Genomic DNA, 21,191 nt, shown 5'->3' on the forward strand with positions numbered 1-21,191 from the left:
TTAATTGTATGCATATAGGTGAGTCTACATGTCAATTTTCAAGTCTTCATCAATTCATTTGGTCAGTTTGGTAAGCTTAATCCATTTGCAGTTTGAATTGTCTGCATGTCCCCGTTTCAATAGCTAGTCAGAGCCCTACTTTGCACATGTGTAAAAGATGCCCTATTGATTTTCATGTCAGGATGTTTATTACGAGCTACTGATACTATGAAAGACAAGCTATGTTTCCAGTTTGAAGCTCCTGCCAATCCGCTTGATCAGTTTTTCGAGATGGTTTCTTGAGCCATTTTATTCAGTTTTCTGCACTTTGCATTGTTGCACATGTTAAAGTTGCCATTTTCATGAGCTCACAATTTGTACCCTGTTAGCTTCTTGGTTAAACTGAGCATTCCATAGTCTTCCTTGTACTTCAAAATATCTATGCACCAAATTTTGGGATCTATGGAGACAATTTGATATTTTTAATGCGTGCACTTTGAGGTCCCTGCACATTGATTTTCTCAGGTTCATAGTGTTGACAGAGCCATTTGGTCCTCTTTCACCATTAATATCTCATCGTCAGGGATTCATCTTGAGAAATAGTTTGGCAGAGTGAATTCCCATATATCAGATAGTACGCCTATTAGTTTGTGAAGTCCAAGGAGTTGTTCTGACCAATTTTTAAATTGCATCTTTCGGTTTAAATGCGAAAATGTAGCACTATTGCCAATGAGTTGCAAACTCGGTTCAGTGATCAGAAAATTGTGCCGATCAAATCGAGAGGCATGTTCAAGATGTCAAAAAAATTTCGAGGGTCAATGGCATGAAAACAAATATTTTTTTAGCTAGACCCACTTTGGGGCCTAACCTGGCTCATGCCTATGCATTAATTTTATGGTGAAGTGGTCTTAATTTGTAGCAATGTATATCAATACCAGTTGGAATGCCCATTGGCAATTTGGTTTACTGAGAGCTTGATGGACTGCAATAGACTTGATCCTTGATCCTTGAGATGGAGTATGTGGCGTAAGTTTTAAAACTTCCAAACAAATGCAATTAGCATAGTGCCAAAATTCTCCCTACAAATGTGTAACTTGAGGTGTTCTATGGCAGTTGGGAAGGGCCATCATAAACTCCAACAAAAATGCATTGTGCCTCCCAAGTCCTCTCTATTGTGTGCCTCTGTCTTGTGGCGTTGAAAAGACATTTCAAACCTTTCAACCAAATGTAAATGAAATGGGAGTGTCGCCTGGTGAACAATGGGTAAAGCATTCTAAACTTTTCAGCAAATTGCAATTGGCATGTGAAATGCGAGTCTGAATCCTCCCTCGTGTTAGCAGCTCTGAAACCTTTCAGCAAATGAAGAGTGGTAGGCATTTGGGGAGTGCATTTGAAACATTCAGGAAATACAAAATGGTAGGCGAAATACCAAACTCCAAATCTACCAGCATCCTTCCCTGCGCGGTGGTGAAGATATCAAGAACTTCCAAGCAAATGTGTAAAACCAAGCATAATGCCTTTATCCAACATTGGTGGTGGGGAGGAGTGTTTTTCTATTTAAATGAAAAGTCACACACATCCATAGTGTCAAAGCGTAAAGGCTTTTGACAAGGAGCTGCTCAGCGACCCAGTGGAGCCCACGTACACGCACACATCTTGAGGAAACCAAATTTTGTAGCAGAAGGGGGAATGAACAAACAAACAATTTGTAGATGATCTGATGGTCATCACTATACCATGATGCGAAAATGCTTGACGATTAACCATCGCGACTTGGCGACTAGATGACAAGCCCGACAAGTGAGCAACTCATGTGTTAAATATCAAGCAGGTTCGAGGAGGATCAACAGTGGTTGTTGTACTATGATTGGAAAATACTCACTGGTTACTCAACGTGGGTCAGCGACAAAGCACGTGCAATAAAGGACTGAGATAAAGGTCGAGAAAATCAAGGAAGATCCAATGGTTGTCGCTATACCGTGATGGAAAGTAGCTCGATGAATATCCATCATGGATCAACAACAAAGAAGAGTTCCAGTCCAGTGGTGGGTTCGGCGATGGTGAAGTGGTGGTCCAGTGGCAAGTGAGGTGGCATCTAGGTGGACTTAAAGCAAATCATAGAGTGCCACATGGCGGGGGGCAAACATAAAAATCAAAATTAAATTTATAGTTCCAACTACAGTGGAAAATTTAAATGACTGGTTTGTATCTGGGATTAATTCACTAGAGGGGTATTTTTTGCCCAAATATACAAGTATTATATACCGTTGAAAATTTCTCAAAATGAGAAATTCAGTTTGTCTATAAGTTTCAACAAATATTAGATATTTTGAGAGCAGTTTTCATGGGGGAAGGATGCAAAGATTTTTCAGTTGGGGAAAGAGGACACTTGGCAATTTGTGATGCAGATCTGATCTCTTCCCCCTTCTTTATATTCTCAATTCTTCTCATTTGTGAGGATTCCAATTTCTGGTGAAATTCTCCAAGAGAGATTTCCAAGAGGGGTTCCAATCTGATGCATTTAATTTTTCGAGTTGTAACTGTTGATGTTCCTATTCTTCTGTCATTAAAGGTATACATTTAGCTGTAAATTCTTAGTTGCAGTTTGCATATATGTAAGGCATATATGTAGTTCTATTAGATTGTCTTCAGGCATTTTTCAATTTCAATTAATGTAGTCTTCAAGGAGGTTTGAATTTATCCTCTCCAAGGGAGAGTGTAATTCATGTTCTTAGGCATCCTTTATAGAAAGGATATAAATTCGATGAGAAAAAATTCTGAATTCTAAATTAATGTTTAGATTTGTATGATCTTTTGATTTGAAGTTCAGAATGTATTAATGTCAAGGATTAATATAGGGATATCTTTTAGTAGATCTGATTTGCAACTTGGATTTCATGTGTGGCTATTTGTATTGACTCTATGCCCAGATTGAGGCACTGATTTGCTACAGCTAGGAGTCACTTGCATCAACAATTTGAAATCAAATCATAATATCTTTCTTTTCTATTTTGTGGAATTGTTCCACCTATCTCATGTTCAAACATGTTGAGTTGTCAATGTAGATTTAGCCTATCTACAATACCCTCCTTTTTTTTGAACCTTTAATGAGATCTATTTGCTTTTGTTGATGTTGTCATTGGTCTGATTCAATGCATCAAAGGTACACCCACCTAGGTTTTGCAGAGCCTGAAGAGCAGAAGGATTCAAATCCTTATTATGTTGTCCAAGTCTTGAAGTTCTTCATTATATGAAGTTGGCTATTTCATAGATAAATTGCAGGTGAACTTGGTTTTCTCAATTTTTTGAACAACAGGGCCCTGATCATTGCACCTTTGATCGTAACCTATTGATGTTTCCTCAGAGCATCCCACACCTAAGAAACTTTGTCTGATAATTATACCTTGCTTAGGCTATTTTGGACATCAACCTCACGTCGATACAATTCATTAGTAAGTGTTTTCTCCTGGGATCTATAATCTTTATCTTTTCTCTGTCCAATAGTCTGCAAAAGGGTCTGCCAACTCTTAACATTTTGGTTCCATCTGTTTACATGAGATTTCAATTCCTTATTTGCTTTGTTGAATAATCTAATAATTTTTATGCTGACCAACACATCTAGATCCTTAGGGAGATGGGTGTTGAGGATGAATTTATCTCCTTATTTCCCTTGCTTTGCTGGAGTATCTCTGGACCTAATAAGGGAAATCATAAGGTGATGGTCCAAGAGTGAAGCTGACCATACTGTCACAACATTGCCCTAATTATCCAGTATGAAGGAGAATTGTTCTCTATCCGCATAAAACCTATCTAGTCTACAATATATTCTGTGCTTTCCTCTCAGGTGATTGCACCATGTGAACCAAATTCCTTTAGCATCCTTCTTATTACCAAGTACCGAGTAAAAGAGTTTCCTACAATTCTTCATTCTTTCCCAATGCAGTTTCTCTGCTCCCTTCCATTCCATAGCTACACCACCACATTTGTCCTCATGACTTTCAACCATGTTGAAGTCTCCCCCAATAACCCATGAAATATCAGGGAGGGAGGGAATAAAGTTCCATAATTTGGTCCTTTCCCTATAGTCATTGATAGCATATATTGAGAACACACCAATGACAATTTTATTAATGTCAAGTGAGGCCCACATTGCTCTATTACATGGTGAGCACCCTTGGTTAATTATGTGATCTTTCCATTTGGAGTTGATGAGAAGCCCAACTCCCCCTCTTCCTTTTTCATGGTTTGAACAAATCTTAAAAGATTGTTTCTAGATGAATTCAAGATTCGCCTCCAAGATAAATTTGACCTCTTTTAATTCTTGTAACATGACAGCATATGCATCCTTGTGCTAGTTAAAAACTTCCTAACTATCTACTTCCTATCTGGTTACTCCAGATCTCTAATATTCCAAGAGATGCACTTCATTATAACTAAATGAGAGTTTTTATTCTTTAGCAGTATTGAAGTTGTTAAAACACCTGGGGAGATCTTTCTTTTCTTCAGTTTTCCTTCTAGAGGAAGAACCCTTATTGTTGGAGCCTAGTGGTCTACCTCTTCTTCTTCTGGGTATAACTTCAGTTTTCTCACTATCAGTCATCCACTCCCCTTCTTCGTTGGTGTACTCCTCATTTTGAGAATCATATTCAAAATCAGGATCCTAATTGGGACTAATCTGACTAGGGGCCTCTCCACTCTCACAACAAGGTCCGAGAACCTTCAAGCTATTACAACTACCTAGGGTTTCATCCTCAAGAGCTAAAGTCTTAGCAAGCCTGGCATCACCATTATTAGGGTTAGCAACAATGACCTCAATCATGCAGTTATCCTCAATTTCAACAAAATTATTGGGGGGAAGGGAGATGACCATTTCATAAGTGGATTTTGTAGGAGAGGGGGCTCTTATCGCGATATCATGGACACAGGTTAAGGCAAGCTCATAGGAGACACCCATATCTACAGAGTTCTTATGAGTAGCCTTAAAGCTCAATGTCCCACTAGGGCTCCCTCCCTTACCACAATCATTACTGACACCATCCCTCTCTTTGAAGTTCTTAGCTATGGATATAACAAGGGTAGAGGTTGCGTTTGAGTTCAATAATCTCCTTTCTGGGGTGATCTCCTACACGTCATCTCCCATAGGCAAGGCTAGATTTCTCACCATAGATGTTTTAGCCTCTCTAATTTTCTCCAGAGCCAATTGTTGGGCATTTTTCCTATTCCTTTTCCTAGGGTTTTGTCCAACCATCTGAAAACCATCTTGTTGATTTTCACCCATCTGTTTCAAGGCTTCCAAAATTGCAGAATGGGAGGTGGGGACATCATTGGGGTTCCCACTATTAGTATTTTTGTCAAGATCAAGGGATACATTACCCTCTCTATTAATAGTTGTATTGATCTTTTTACCAAGGGAGTCAAATTTATCCATGACTGGAGCATGGTTTCTGTGGACTGGTGGAGGGTCATTAACACTATTATGGGTCTTTTCCATTCCTTTATTATTATTAACAATGGGGAATTCTTCTAGATATGTCCCTCTTTTATGTAGAGGAAGCAAACATTAATTCCTCTGAGAATTTCAATGGGGCAAGACACAGTTTCATTCCATAAATCAATGTTTAATGAATTGGGAAGGTCACGGCCAAGGTTGATCGAAACCAAGACCCTAGCATCTAAGTGAGGTATAACAAAGGCTGAATTATCCAGCCGAATAGTCTTTCCAATAGGTTCAAGCATTTTTGGTATGAATCTCCATAGCAACGGAGCAACATTCTTAACCAGAAGCCACATAGGGCATGAAAGTGACAAAATTTCTTCATTGAGCACTTCAAGAGACCACCCTAGGGCTCGAAAGGTACATTTAACCACCGTCCAATATTGTTTTTTAATGACTTGTAATTGAGCCTTGTGATCCTTGAAAAACACTATGAATAAACCTTTTTGAATTAATTTACAAAATGTGACATGGTAAGGTAATTTAATATTTCAGACATTTCTAAACCATTCATCAAGAAATTTTTGGGCCAAACATTTATCTACATCAACAGAAGCAAATAAAATAGCAGTATCTTTTAATGTATTCTTTTCCAGAGAAATTTTATTACACATTAATTCATTCTGAGTAATGGAGATGGAGCCCAAGATAGAGTTAGGGTCCTTACCTTCTCCACAAGGGCCACCATTATCTAGAGACACAAACCTAGAACCCTCTACAATGGCGATGGAAGGTTGATGGATGATGTCTCTTAAGGTTTTCTTCTTCACATCATCAAATCCCAATCTACCGTTCATATTGGAGATGCCTTCGGATGAGCCCTCCATAAATGTACATTAACCTACACATGTAGAGAGGAGTGCCAGCAACAGTGGGAAGGACAAGCGAGAACAAAGTAGACTCAAAAACAAGAAAAAATGCAAGAGAAACCTAGCTACATGGATGAGGCCTCCTGCATTCCCCCACGTCAGTGGCGATGACCCCTGCAGCTTCATGCCAAACCCTAGGGGCATGACACAGATACATACGTGGTTGTAGAGCCTCTCATTAAGGGCCTTTTCTTTTATCTCCAAAATAATATTTTATTCCATTTCAAAATATTCTAATCTTATTACAATTAAGATATGGGAAAAAACTAAATTTTAAATGCAATAATGTTGTCACTAGTAAGGACTACTCTAGCTAATTTATCAATCTATAGATGAGTATGAAGTAGAAAAAAAATATTTCAAGCTTAATCTCTTTGTGGAGTCACTAGAAGTAAGTGATAAGGAATGGTATAGAGGCCTTTTGGATAGAAACATAGACTTTGTAGAAGAGTTTATGAGACTTCTTAGAATACAATTCAGAAAATTACTAGATCTAAAAATTATACTTCATGAGCTAACTAATATAAAGAAAATGGAAATTAAATTTGTTACTTATTTCAATAATATTTTATGGTAACTATGATGAAAGAGCCTCACCATCTAATTCTAATAAACACTTATGCCTTATTTTTTATTATGGATTTGTTAATGTTAAATTCAATTATTGATTTCAATTTAGAAATCTACAAACATTAAGGGAAGCTTAGGTAGTGATAGGTAATACAAATAAAAAATTGAGAGTATCTAGAAGGGGAATTGATAGATTACAAAAAAAGGGGTTAAAAATTAAATGCAAAAACTTCTAACAAGCCTTTCATAGTAGAAGATGGACTTAACAAACTGACAAGAGCTATGATGGAACTCTCATATTAAATTGACAAAAATGAGATATGGTTGTCTTCTAATAATGTTTCTAATAACTCTAATAAGGGATGACAAGTACACAATAAACCATATAATTATGATTAGTCCTAAAAACATATACAAAATCATAGGCATATGGTTCCTAGAAATGACAACCAAGGTTAGCAAGAGAAACAGACCCCTAATATCTTAAGAAAGGATCATGTGAATCTTGAAAAAGATTCATGTGCAATACATGTTCTTTGTGTCACGAGCCATCAAAATGTGTTGTTACCATCACACTTATACAAGTGAAATAGTTTTAATATGAGGATGGAATACTTGAGTACCATGATAATTCAAACATGTATTAGTTAGATATATATGATAGAGAGAATTTATTTCAATATTATTATGATACCCAGCAAGTTTTATATGACTTACATAATAATTATTTTAGTTCTCTCAAAAATGATATAAATAGATAAAGACACCAAGGCCCTCACTGAGGTGTCTTCATGCAAGTCTAGAGTCTTTACCAACTTATAAATAGGCAAGTGAGTGCCAATAATCAAATTAGAGCTAGTTATACTCTAGATGTACTAATTGTGGAAATGGAAAATTAAAAAAACAAGGATAATAATGCAAGTCAAAAAATGAGCAACAATATAAGGAAATCACTACTTCTAACAAAGGGGCGAGCTCCTAAATAAAATAATATTGATAAATGGATCGTCATTATAAGAATCCATAGATGAGTGAAAATAATAAAAGAAAATGCAATTTGAAGTATAATGAATGGACGGAAAAAAAATTAATGAAAGTGGGAAACAAGGTCAACAGAAATTAGGTTGCTACTGGTGCTTAAGCAATGTATTCCATCACTAGGTTGCTACTGGTTCTCAAGCAATGCCTTTCATCCCTAACACTAGTGTTGTGAATATTCCATTATTTACTTCCTTGTCAACATATTAGCTAACTGGCATGGCTTAATGACTAATTTGAATAAAATTCCAAGTATCAATTAGACATTTTAAAAGAATCCATAAATAAAAAGAACAATGATTAATTTAAATTAATTTTCCCATTAATTTTCAATAGCCTAGTGAAGCTTCTAGTGGACCTAAGGAGGATACTAACAAATTTAATATCTCTAATATCTAAGAGGTGTTTGAGTTCTACTTGGGCCTAATGCCTCGTAGCATTAAATAGTTAATTTTCATCCATTTTAGACATATTTATTGATAAGCAATAAAATGGTGCTAGTTACATCATATATTCTAGAGAATCCAACAATATGATGCCTTTAGAAGTCATGAAAATTTAAACCATGAAAGTGTCCAAGTCATATGGAAAAAATTTAATTATGAATTCTCAAGAGGTAAATCTAATTGTAGTGGTGTATAATGTTAAATTGTATCTTGTATAATCTAGTAAATATTTTTTAGAGAGAATATCGTGATTGATTGTATTAGTAAATTTGGTATGTTGTTGTCTAGAAAGTAGGTAGCTTCAATTAGTAGTAACATATAGATCAATTTTTCATATAGTACTATAATGTTGCATGGTACAAAGAGGTTTCATTACACATGGAGGAGAAAATGCTACATATATTATAATATTATTTTTACAATTAATTATTCAACAATAATGAATCAACTTCACACAACTTCAAAATAATTCTTCCATCTTTAATTATAGAGCTAAATGTACCTTTATCCATCACATTTATTTTTCATGTATTATTATATTTTTCTATCCAAACTCTATTAATATAAACCAAAATTTATCAATTACATCTAATTATTTATTTAACCTTAATTACTTTATATGGAAAGACTTATTGATTTATAATAAGATGGTAGTTTAATGAATTAAAAATGTTAATAAATGAACACCTAAAGAGTTGTTATAGTGATGTCTATTTAGACAGCTAGTTAAATATATTTGAAAGATGAAATAATATATTAGTAAAAATTTAAGGATCCAATACATATGTACATATTAATTATACTTTTAATAAGTCACATCAAGGGAAAACCTAAAATTTTGTTTTTGATTAAGGGAAAATAGGTTTTGATGGGTCCTTGAAACCCATTACATAAGGAAGATAAAAAGACAAGCATTAACGCACAACTAAACAAAAGACAACAGCTAAAGAAAAGACACCTGGCGTACAAAATGCCAACAAGCAAAAGATTAGAACAAACTAAAAACTGAAAATGACTAGCAAAATACCAAGCTTAGGTCAAATTTTGAAGCATCTTCGTCACTTCCAACTCCAACTGATCCATAGTTTCCGTAGCCTGCTTGATGTCCTATATTTTTTTGCTCTAGTTCAGAATCCTTTTAGTATTGGCTCTTGTTCTTCTTCCGAGCCCAGTTTCCTTACCCTTAGGGGTGTCATCTTTTACCTCAATAATACCCTCCACACCCTTATCCCCTTGGTAGCTCTCTAGCTTGCGGACAAGGGTTTTCATGGTCGTTGAGGCAGCCTTCAGGATCCTATGGCTCTGCTCCCCAATTTTTTTAAGTGTGTTCTCAATACTATCCAGTCTATGATTAGTACCATCTTCTCTATTTTCCAGGCAAGTGAAACTGTTGCAGTTAGCATTTATAATTTCCTTTGCATTGCCAATCACCTTGGTTAGCTCACTAAGACATTCTAGGAGGGAGTTGAATTTTTTGGAACCTAGGGCCTGTAAGGTTTCAATTTTCTTAGCTTCATGGGATTCCTTGACTTTTATGCTCTCGATTTCCTTTTGAATCTAGTTGAGTGCTTGTTTGAAGTTCTTTGTCCTATTATTTATGCAAAGGCCTATGTCCACTTGATGCTCTCCCTGGTTCTTGACATCCATGGTATTAAGATTGACCTCCAAACTAACCTCTTTGTCCTTAGTGTTTTGATCATCTTTCTTTGGCATGTCCTCTTCCATGATGCTCTTCTTCTTTAAATCAGACCTGAGAGGTGACCTTTCTTCCACCTCCCTGCCTTTTGAATTCTTTTTTTTCTATTTCAGGCTCACCTTGGTTTGAGCCTCCTCGCTTTTGGTGTCCATGTCATTCTCAGTCCCTTCCTCCTCCTCATTCCAACTAGCATCCTCCTCTCTATTTATTTTTAGCAAACCCTATGTTTTGTGTCCCCTATTTTGATTTTTGTGTTCGTCTGCTTGTTCTGACCATTTGGGGGTCATCTTCAGTCTCTACTTCCTTATCATAGCCATCACCTTCTTCCTCTTCCGACTCGTCAAAATCTTCATCCGAGTCAGAAATCTCTGCAATATTCATCTAGACAGTCATGTTCTTGATGTGATTATACAGAATCACCATCAAGACTTCATGCATTGCTGGGTTAATGTGGGGATTAGAAATGGCATCCTTAATCCCCACGTTAAGGGAGCAAAAAACATATTAGGGAAGAGAAATATTATCCTTGTGCCTAAAATGATTTAGCTGAACAAAGTCGTAGCTATAAACCCTAGTATATCTACCATCAAGCGTGATAAACTCCATAATAGCAAGTAAAACCTTTCGCCAAATTTATTTGATTACCTTAGGTGAAAAGTAGGTGTGACTGCCCTTCACCAACTTAGCCCTTTCCTCCTCAATCTTCGGGAACTTCTTCACACTAGCATCAAAGATTTTTCTATCCCTATAAAACTTTATGCCCTCCATTGGAATGTCAGTGGCCTCTGCTATCATTGTCTTGGTCACTTTAATCTTCCTATTTCCGATGGTGAGAGTCCCTTCATTCCAACCCTTCTTCAAAATCTTGGTGATTTGATGTTGTTTCTCTTGCATTTTTTCATAAATTTCATCATCTTGGCAGCATGGAGGATGCTCCAAAACTACGGATGACTCTTCTATTTCTCAATGGTAGTTGCCTCCATTCTCTTCCTTTTACCTCCCACGGTTATGTCAAACTCAATCTGGAGCTTCAAACTGATAACTTTCTTCTTTCCAAAGTCTTTATGAAAGCCACTTCTATTAATTCAGAACTTTCTAATGTAGTTGTTGGGGAGGGTTAAAATTGCCCATAAAGCATGTGAGATTACACTACAATGATGACTGTACTTCCTCCTCAGTAACCTGTGGTGCCAATGCCTGTTGCCATGACATTGTTTTTCACTTCGAGAAATGATACTAAATTTGTCCCTCCTTACCATGTAATCTTTTATAAATAACTATATCACGTGCCACACACGGTACATCCCATTTGTCATTCCAGTTAATTATAGTTTCACTCTGTACTGCTACATTGGCCACCTAGTGTGCACTTCGATTAGCCTCTCTGAAGACATGTGTGATGTGCAATTTCTTAAACCCCTTTAGCATATTTTTGGCGAAGTCTATGATGCTCTTGATGGTCCGCTAGGGTTGATGATTGCCAATAAGGAAGTTAATTATGATTTTAGAGTCACCTTCCAACCAAAGAAAATTAACCCCTAAATTGGAGGCTAATTTAATAGCTTGAAGTGCCCCATAGCTTCCACTAAATAATTGGTTTTAATGCCTAAAGGATAGGCGACCACTCCTATACAAAAGCCAACCCCATTATGAATGATGCCACCACAGCTAGTCGGGCCTGGGTTTCCTTTAGCTGCCCCATCAAAGTTGGCCTTGAACCACTCATTGGGGGCGGAAAGACCAACAACATATGCTTCTTTTGATTTAGTTAATATCAGCGCTCAAAGAGGTGAAGATATTACATCTTTTGAGAACATCCTCCTTGTTGCTACAGCACTGCAGTCCCCTAATCATCACATTCTCAACACAAAAGTTTTTTAATTTTGAGCAAAACCACTTTTGGGGTGTTAGTTTCATTCCCAAAGATCATATTGTTTCTCTCTTTCCATATCCCCCATAGGATATGGGCAAAGGAGAAATTCTAAATATTTCTTATGGTAATGTTATTGGTGGAGAAATTCCAGCTTCCAAAGAAATCTTGCATCTCCTCCTCGAACACCAAATTTTGTATCCACATCTGACAAAACCTCCCTTGAATAGAAGTAGAATAAGGAAAGTGCAAAAAGATATGGTTCACTGATTCCTCATTATTCGAACAAAGGTAACAAATATTTGGAAGACAAAAGCCCCTCTTTCTCATGTTGTCAGTAGTCAGAATTTTGTTTCCCAAGAGGATCCACAGAAAGATATTAATTTTGGGAGTCAACCCATGATTCCAAGCCTTGGCCCAACATAGAGTAGGAACTTGGGAATGATCCATTAAAAGGACAACAAAAGAGACTGAGTAGGTCCCGGATGAAGTCCTATGCCAGACCATCTGGTCTTTCCTTCCCAAATTCAAGATCGTGTGGTTGATCATTAAGTTAATCTGCTTCAGTTTGGGGTCAATGTGAGTAAGATCCACCCAAGAATGGTCTCTCCAATAGTCCTTGACTTTGGTGCCCATCTTCTCTTTGCAATTTTGGATGAGTGTATGAGTGGTCATCTTGTTAAGAGGGGCCCCTCCAATCCAAGCACCATCCCAAAAGTTCACCTTCTTTCCATCACTAATAGTCTAGACATTGTCGAGAAGAGCAATATCTTTAGCCTGGTTAACGCTATTCCAAATGAACAAACCCCTTCGACTCTCTTCTAAAGCGAAGAACTCATCTATGGTGGGATCATTTGTGAGGTATTTAGCCTTCAAATTTTCAATCCATTTTTCCTCTTCCTTGATAAGTCCTATAGATTTGTTTGGCCAGGAGAGTTTTGTTTAAAGTTCTGGTATTCCTAAGTCCCAATCCTCCCATTTTTTTAGGTTTACAAACATTTTCCCAAGCAATGAGGGCCGTTTTCTTCTTCTCCTCCACTCCTGACCACAGGAAATCTTTTTGGATTTTCTTAACGGCATCAGTAAATTTACTAGGGATTTTAAAAAGGCTTAAGCCATAAACAGGAAGGCTCTGGATGGAATATTTTAAAAGTTAGATTTTCCCAATTGACAACAAAGGATCTAAGCCAATCTATTCATTATATCTTCAGGGGTATTAAAGAAGAAAAAAAAACGTTTCTCCCAGTTAATAGTTTGACCTGTAGCCATACTATAGGTGTTAAGAAGGTGTTTAAAATTGGAGGCTTCTTTGATGGTGGAAGTACCCATTAGAATGGTATCATCCACAAACTATTGGTGGGTACAAGCTCTAAAGCCTAAGGAAGGTGAAATACCGTAGAGGAGCCCTTCAGAAATAGAGTGGCTGATAAATTTTCCCATACATTCTGCCAGAATAATGAAGAGAATGGGGGATATAGGATCTCCTTGCTGAATGCCTCAAGAGGATTTAAAGAAGGTGGAAGGCACTCCATTGATGATGATTGAAAAAGAAGGGGTAGAGATGAGCTGGTCAATCAAATTAATGTCTTTCCCATCAGAACCAAAACTAGAGAACACCTTGCCCAAAAAACTCTAATCCACCCGATCAAAGGCTTTAGATAGGTCCAGCTTCATCAGAAATTCTTGTTTTTTTGAGTCCACCAATGAATGAATGTTTTCATGGATAGCAATGATGGAATCATGGATTTGTCTTCTAGGAATAAATCCACTCTGCTAGAGAAAATTGATCAGGCGAATAATTCTTAACAGCCTACAGGTAATCACCTTTGAGATGATTTTGTAGAAGGAATTACAAAGACATATTGGTTGGAACTTATCCATAGAGTCCCCACCCAGGGATTTGGGAATGAGAACCAGGAAAGTAGCATTAAGTTCATTTAAGATTATTCTAGCTCCAAAGAACTCCTGCACACCTTTGACCACATCTTCTTTGAGCATGTCCCAGAAAGTTTGAAAGAAGAAAAGCGGAAAGCCATTCGGGCTCAGGACCTTGTTCCCATCAAAAGAAAAGATAACTTTCCTGACTTCTTCCCTAGAGAAGATAGCCACAAGATCCTTGTTCTGCTCCTTGCTAATGATAGGAGGGATGAATTTAATGATAGTGTTCTGAAATTGACCATTCAAACCATAGTCCACCGAGAGAATAGAGGTAAAGAAATTATTTCCTTCCTTCCCAATCTCCTTAGCCTTCCTAATTTCATTTTTCCCATTTTTTAACTTAGTTATTTTGTTATCTACTTTGTGTTTCAATGCAATCATATGGAAGAATCTAGTGTTTCTATCCCTTTCTTTAAGCCATATGGATCTGGATCTTTGTTTCCAAAATTCTTCCTCTCTTTTGATAATCCTATGGTAATTTAGTAGAACTTCATTTTCCTCATTGATTGAGACTTCCGTGTATCCGCTACTATGGATTTTATCCCGCATTTCCTTGAGTTCCATCTGAGTTTTAGTTTTGACAGCAAACAGGTCATCGAAAACCTCCTTATTCCAATTCTTGATGTTGTCCTTTACATTTCTAAGTTTCTTAGCAATTATATACATACTTCTACCTTTGACCTAAATAGACCACCACTTCTCAATGGCTTTTGCAAGGTTAGGGTGGTCCAGTGACATTCTTTCAAATCTGAATAGGAAATTTCTTTTAACATTGGTGTTAGCTGTAGTAAAGACTGTAGGGAAGTTGTAAGACCCTATACGGGAGATAGCTAAGAGGGAGCATTGATAGTGGTTAAAATATTCATTAGAGATGAGAGCCCTATCAAGTACGACTTGAATGAGATCATCCCCTGTTCTTCTATTCGACCAAGTAAACTTGGCACCTTGGAGATCAATGTCACGCAGGCCTTGATTGTTGATAAAGTTCAAAAGATCCATTTTTCTATCCAACTAAGAGGGGACACCTTCAAACTTCTCATCATCATGGAGAGCATTATTGAAGTCCCCCATAATGATCCACATATCATCCTTGTAAAGGGCCCTAATAGCCTCAACTTTTTTCCAGAATTTGCTTCTGCCAAGTCTATTATTAGGGACATAAATATTGGTAAGAAGAAAGGATGTACCATCCCTAATGTGATTAAACCTAATGAAAGCTATATTGTTGTTTTGCGTGACCAACTCCCCTAACACCCGCTTAAGGTTCCAAAAAATAGCTATACCCCCAGAGGCACCATCTAAGCTTCCCCCGCAAACTTCACCATACTTAAAAAAATTAACTTTTTCAACTTTCACTTTACTCATTTTAGTTTATTGGATAATAATGATGTCCTATCTGTGATCTCTAACTAAAGTTTTAAGAACATCCTATTTATGTGGGCTATTCAGTCCACGTATATTCCATGACATTATTTTCATTTCTTGAGTAGGGAACATACCTCATTGATGGTCATTTGAGTACCATCTGCTATGTTGTTGGTGGCCTCTTGGTTTTTGATCTGACTTTCTCTTTTCCTTCCTAGAGGTGATGGGATGAAACCCATGTCAACTTTACTACGGTATCTTGTTTTGACTGAGTTAGCCTAAGGTGTCGCCTTAGGCCATTTTTTTCTCCCTCTCTTTCTATCTGCTCCTTCATTCATATAGCAATCTTCTTCTTGAGTAGTTGGCTGCTTGTCCCCAACATTATCATCTGCCCATTTTTCTTTAAGCACTGAGGCCATAGGTGACAGGTGGTTGGTTTCTTGAACCGTATCTCCAGATTATTGTGATCCTAAAAGTGACCTACTTACAAGGATCAAGCAGTGTTGGGCTTCTTCAAAGTCATTGTTGAGGCTTGCTTCATTGGTATTTTTTGAAATGTGGTTCAAATCAACTTCCTCATTGTTCTATATTAAACTACTTGTATTTCTCCTTCTTCTGGGTTATCACTCTTTGGATTCTCCTGATTGGTATCATTTTGACCTTTAACAGCTTTACCTATTTGGTTCATTTTACCTTTATCATTTAAAAGTATATCTGGTATATTCTCATTAGTGTCAATGTGTTTCTCTACTGTGTGTGGGATAAAAAATATTCTAGTCCTCTTCGAGACTTCTCTCTTTTTCATTATTCTCCATTTGCTTAATAGGGTTTCTAGCTTTCCATTGTAACATCCTCTCTTTGTTTTCTTTCACTATGGCTATCTACAGAGGGCATTTCCTTGTTATATGTCCCTCTTTCTTACAATGAAACTAGGTGAAGGGGATGCTTTCATATTCTAGAGGCTGGCTCCATTTTCCTAGTCGAGAGTTGATTTCAATGGATAGAGGCATGTATGTTCCTTGTGTAACTCCAACACATATTTTGGCAAAAGTAAGTCTTCTTCTGGCCGCAGTTATGGGGTCCATGGAGAGGAGTTCACCAAATGAGGTTAGTTTGATTTTTCTTTTATGTTTAGTTGACACATATTTTGTTGAAACATAAGTTTAGTTTGATTTTTCTTTTATGTTTTCAATTTGAAGTTATTTTATATACCTAAAACATTAACTAGTTGTCAAAATTAAAGAAAAAGTTAAGGTTTTTTTATTAAAACACTTATACTATTACAATTTATCTCTTATAGTCATTGTAAATGATATGTTTATTACTAAGTATATTTCGTTACTAAGCATCTCCCATTTTGACATCTCAAATAGTTGTTAATAAATTAAAAGTTAAGATTTAAAAAAATAAAAAAACTAGTATACTTATATTTTAAAAATATATGTAAAATATGTCGAAAGATATCTTATAATAGAAAAAAATCATTGTAAAATAAATGTTCTAAACACCAAGAATACAAATCCATTAAACTGCTGCATGCAAAAAGTTATGAGGGTTCTATTTTATTTGAAGTAATAAAATAAGACCTCCACAAAAACTGAAACATAACATATTTCATAACAAAACAAACAAACTAACCCATACAAAAGCATTGAAATTTCGTCAATGAAAATCACGGAAATCCTGGATTAATCTAGTATTAAAAAATCGTGTATTAACATTGTGTCCTCGTTATTAAGAATATCCCATTTTCACACCTCATGAGGTGCCTCCCAAGATTTGGCAAACCAAAAAGATTGACACCCCAAATATTGATATAAATACCTGAATCTCCAATGCAAACTTCAGGACAAACAATTCAAAACGAAGGGGGCCATGGAACGAGGACAAATACTGATGGGGAAATACGAAATAGAGAAACTGATAGGAGAGGGCGAATGGGGAAAAGTATACCGAGCAGTCCACACAAAAACAGGCGACACAGTGGCCATAAAACTCCTGGACAAGAAGAAACTTTTCACACAATCTCTCCGCCAAATAGAGAAAGAAATCTCCAACATGAGATCTCTGCGCCACCCCAACATAGTCCAATTATACGAAGTCATGGCCACCAAAACCAAAATATACTTAATCATGGAGTACGTAAGCGGCGGAGACTTCTTCGCTAAACTCGAGGGCGTGGGAAGTTTCGGAGAAGAAGAGGCCAGAAAATATTTCCAGCAATTGATCAGCGCAGTGGATTTCTGTCACAGCCGCGGGGTTTTCCACCGCGACCTAAAGCTGGAGAATCTGTTGGTTGACGGAGACGGGAATCTGAAGGTGGCTGATTTTGGGCTGAGTACGCTAAAGAAAGAGGGCGGGAAGTTGCATGGAATGTGTGGGACGCCGCAATATATTGCACCTGAGGTTTATACCTCTGTTTTTGGCTATGACGGCGCCAAAGCTGATGTTTGGATGTGTGGGGTTATTTTGTATCTTTTTCTTGAGGGGCGTTATCCCTTTGATAATAAAAATGATGGGGGGTTCTTCAGGCGCCTTAGTTTCCAGAAGAGGGATTTGAGATTTGATATGCCGTGGTTTCTTTCTGAAAAAGTGCAAGAGCTGGTGGCTAAAGTTTTGGATCCTAACCCTAAAACACGGTTTAGTACACGTCAGATTATGGAGCATTCCTGGTTTCGTAAGAACTTTCAAGCTGTTAATGAAAACACAGGTAAATATAAGTGAGAAATTTGATTAATTAGTTATTTTATGTTTAGTGAGTCATTTTAAATGGTGATAATATGAATTTTATTGGAGAAGTGAATGTGATTTCAGATCAGTCATCTCTGATCAAATCAAAGTTTAAGGTGTGTTGTTTAAGAGAGATCAATTAATTTTGGCTTAAACAATACATTCTAAATGTTGATTAGCTTAGGTAGCTCATTTGAAATCATGTTTATTTGACAATAATATGTGGACACTAATAGGTAGGTTTTGTTGGAGAAATGAGCATGATTTAGATGAGCTACCTAACCACGTCAAAATTTAGAATGTATTGTTAAAGCACCACAAAGTATTGAAGTTTGATCCTATTACTTTAAAAATCTGTCTTTAAATTTGAAAATTAGTTGAAAATTTTTATCAGTTTTTTCTTTTTCCTCCTTTTTTTTTTTTTTGACAAATGAAGATTTTTAGTGTATTATAATTGTAATGTAGATTTAAAAGTTATATGATAATTAATTTCTTATTTATATGAAAATTTAGGTATTTATTTAAATAATTAATATGTTAATCATAATGTTTTGATTAGCTAAGTTTTTTATTAGTAACATCTTTTTTTATTTTTTTTAAATTGTAAATATATGAATATGTGCTTAAATTTAAAATTTATACTCTTACAATTATGGATTAGCAAATAATTTATCGTTTTATTTACAATAAAACTAAATTTGGTATTAACCATGTAATGAGAAGAAAAAATAAATTTATATGAATGTATTTCATAATATCTTCTTTTTTGAAAATTAATTTTTTCATAAATATGTACTAATATATAATTTGATGATTTGTTTCAGAAAATTCGATTGAAAACTTTAATGGAAAATTTAAACACAAGTCTTCTAATGCATTTGAGATAATCAGTTCAAGTTTTGATATATCACCTTTGATTACTGGGGATGATGAAGAAAGGGAAAATTCAATTTTGAGTTTCACATCAAATGAACCTATAATTAATATTGTTAAAAAACTTGGGAAGATTGGGAAGGAGTGGAAATTGACAACCACAAAGACACATTGTACAATGAATATAAAGAGAAAGGAAGGTGATAAGAAAAGGAATATGGAGATTAAAATCATGATATATGAAGTAGGGCCATCATTGTTCAAAATAGAGGTGCGTAGAAAAAGTGGAGATCCATTAGAATATCAACATTTTTATGATCAAGAATTAAAGCCTATGATTAAAGAAAATTTTTTTACACCTAAAGGTGATGATGTACAAAATTCATTATTGAATAAATTAAAATATAAATAAAATTGAAAATGCCACTTAATTTATTTCTATAGAAACGTTTTGCTACTCTAAATAAAAAGATGGTACAAATTTTAAGCTATGAGTAATTTTTTCATTAATTTGATGTATTAGACAAGAGGATCAATTCTATTTTCCACTTTGTTTAAATATTTTAATATATAAAAAATAAATTACAAACATAAATTAATGTAAATAAGTCAATATTGATAAATCAAAAGTAAAGAGTAATTCAAACAAGATATGTAGAGAACTTAGCTCCTCAAAAGGTGAATCATAATTTTATTGTGATGTAGTAAAGAGTAATTCAAACAAGAGATGTAGAGTACTTAGCTCCTCAAAAGGTGAATCATAATGTGGTTGTGATATGTCCCTAGTCATATCTTTGATATTGGTTATTATTATAACATCTATACATTGTTTAAATGATATGTCCTTGGATATTAAAAAATGATTTTATAAGTTCTATTTTATAGATTTTTTCTTCCTAGAAATATAATATTATACTTTTTTCATTATATTATGAGTTTTTTTTCACTTCATGTAGATATTAAAAAATGATTTTATAAATTCTATTCTATATTTTTTTCTTTCTAGAACTATAATATTATATTGTTTTCATAATCTTATGAGCTTTTTTTCACCTCATGTTTCACTCATTCTACTTTTGAGCCTACTTTGATGTCACATTAGCATTACACCTTTAAGAAACATAATATACTACAATTTGGAATTATTCTAACTCTCTTCATATCCATGGGTCAAGTATCTTGTTTTTACTTTTAGAATGTGTAACGAACATATAAGAAACTTGGTCATATATCCTAGAATCATAAAAGATAAATAAAGACCTAGATTAAGGATATTTATTAGTTAAACTATATTAAAATACTCATGGTCAGATTTCTAAGCAATTAAGCGATAAATATAACAAGAGTGGGTGGGTCTTAGACAATTTTCCTTTCCAAGGAGTAGGAAGATGACTTTAAAGGTCAATAAAATGATAATTAAGGAAACAATTATAACATTATACTGATTTAGTTAATTTATAGCTTATGTATATCACCATCCCATAGATTTCTCATTGAAAAAACCATTTTGTAAATTACACATGACAAGATAAAAAATGTATTTCAAATAGATGAAGACAATCTATGTACACAACCAAGAATGTAGATAAAAAATTTCTCCCCAAATGTGATATCAATTATAGGACCATACTTCAAACATGAAAACTATAAATATAGTGATAAATGATATTTTAAAGACAATTAAAACAATTGAATTTCATAATGTAATACAAGATTTGGTTTTAATATGATATGTAAGTCATTAAATAAATTAAGGTAGTAACAATTAATGTAAAAGAAACAATGTATTAAAATTAGTTGTAAAGTAGTCAAACAATTAATTACCAAATATTGACCTTAATTTTATGGGTGGTATAATCAAAATTTACAATATAATGTAATAAATACATTTGAGTCTAACCTAATATATAAAATAAAAATCAAATTAAATAAAGAACTCATTTATGCATTTAAAACCCTATAATTTATATTATATTTTCATCTAATCGCATTCCTAAATGTACCTTTATTATGATTCTAGTTTGATATTACTAATCTTATATATTATAGATATTCTTAAGTATAATTTGTTTAATACAGTAATTTGTATTAGTTAAGATGATGAGGTATGTCCCTACATAATTAATTCTCGAAATAATAGTGAGGAATCTCTCCCATATTATCATATCATATCATGTTGAGTACATATATTATCATTTGATATTTGGAGGTCACCTCCTCGAAGTGTTCTATGTTTCTATTTTTTTCTTGGTTTCCATCATAACGTTCAAACCATTGCGATAGATTTGATTTTTTTTTAAGTTTTGAGGAATGTGATAGATAA

General features: G+C 35.0%; 2 protein-coding genes across 2 annotated transcripts in view; one reads left to right on the plus strand and one right to left on the minus strand.

Annotated features, from left to right (window-relative positions):
• LOC131074413 (CBL-interacting serine/threonine-protein kinase 23-like) overlaps positions 1 to 10,887 on the minus strand; it is an 81,105-nt gene extending 70,218 nt beyond the window's left edge. The window contains exons 1-2 of the mRNA XM_059217292.1: positions 10,738 to 10,887; positions 10,366 to 10,473 (exon numbers count right to left, since the gene is read on the minus strand). Of these exons, the coding sequence (XP_059073275.1) occupies positions 10,366 to 10,473; positions 10,738 to 10,887 (258 nt within the window). The remainder of the gene's footprint in view (positions 1 to 10,365; positions 10,474 to 10,737) is intronic.
• Positions 10,888 to 17,140: 6,253 nt separating this feature from the next.
• Positions 17,141 to 21,191, plus strand: part of LOC131074412 (CBL-interacting serine/threonine-protein kinase 15-like) — a 57,098-nt gene continuing 53,047 nt past the window's right edge. Inside the window, exon 1 of the mRNA XM_058011040.2 lies at positions 17,141 to 17,975. Within this exon, the coding sequence (XP_057867023.2) occupies positions 17,141 to 17,975 (835 nt within the window). The remainder of the gene's footprint in view (positions 17,976 to 21,191) is intronic.

Source organism: Cryptomeria japonica, chromosome 3 (assembly GCF_030272615.1).
Source record: "Cryptomeria japonica chromosome 3, Sugi_1.0, whole genome shotgun sequence".
Taxonomy (NCBI): Eukaryota; Viridiplantae; Streptophyta; class Pinopsida; order Cupressales; family Cupressaceae; genus Cryptomeria; species Cryptomeria japonica.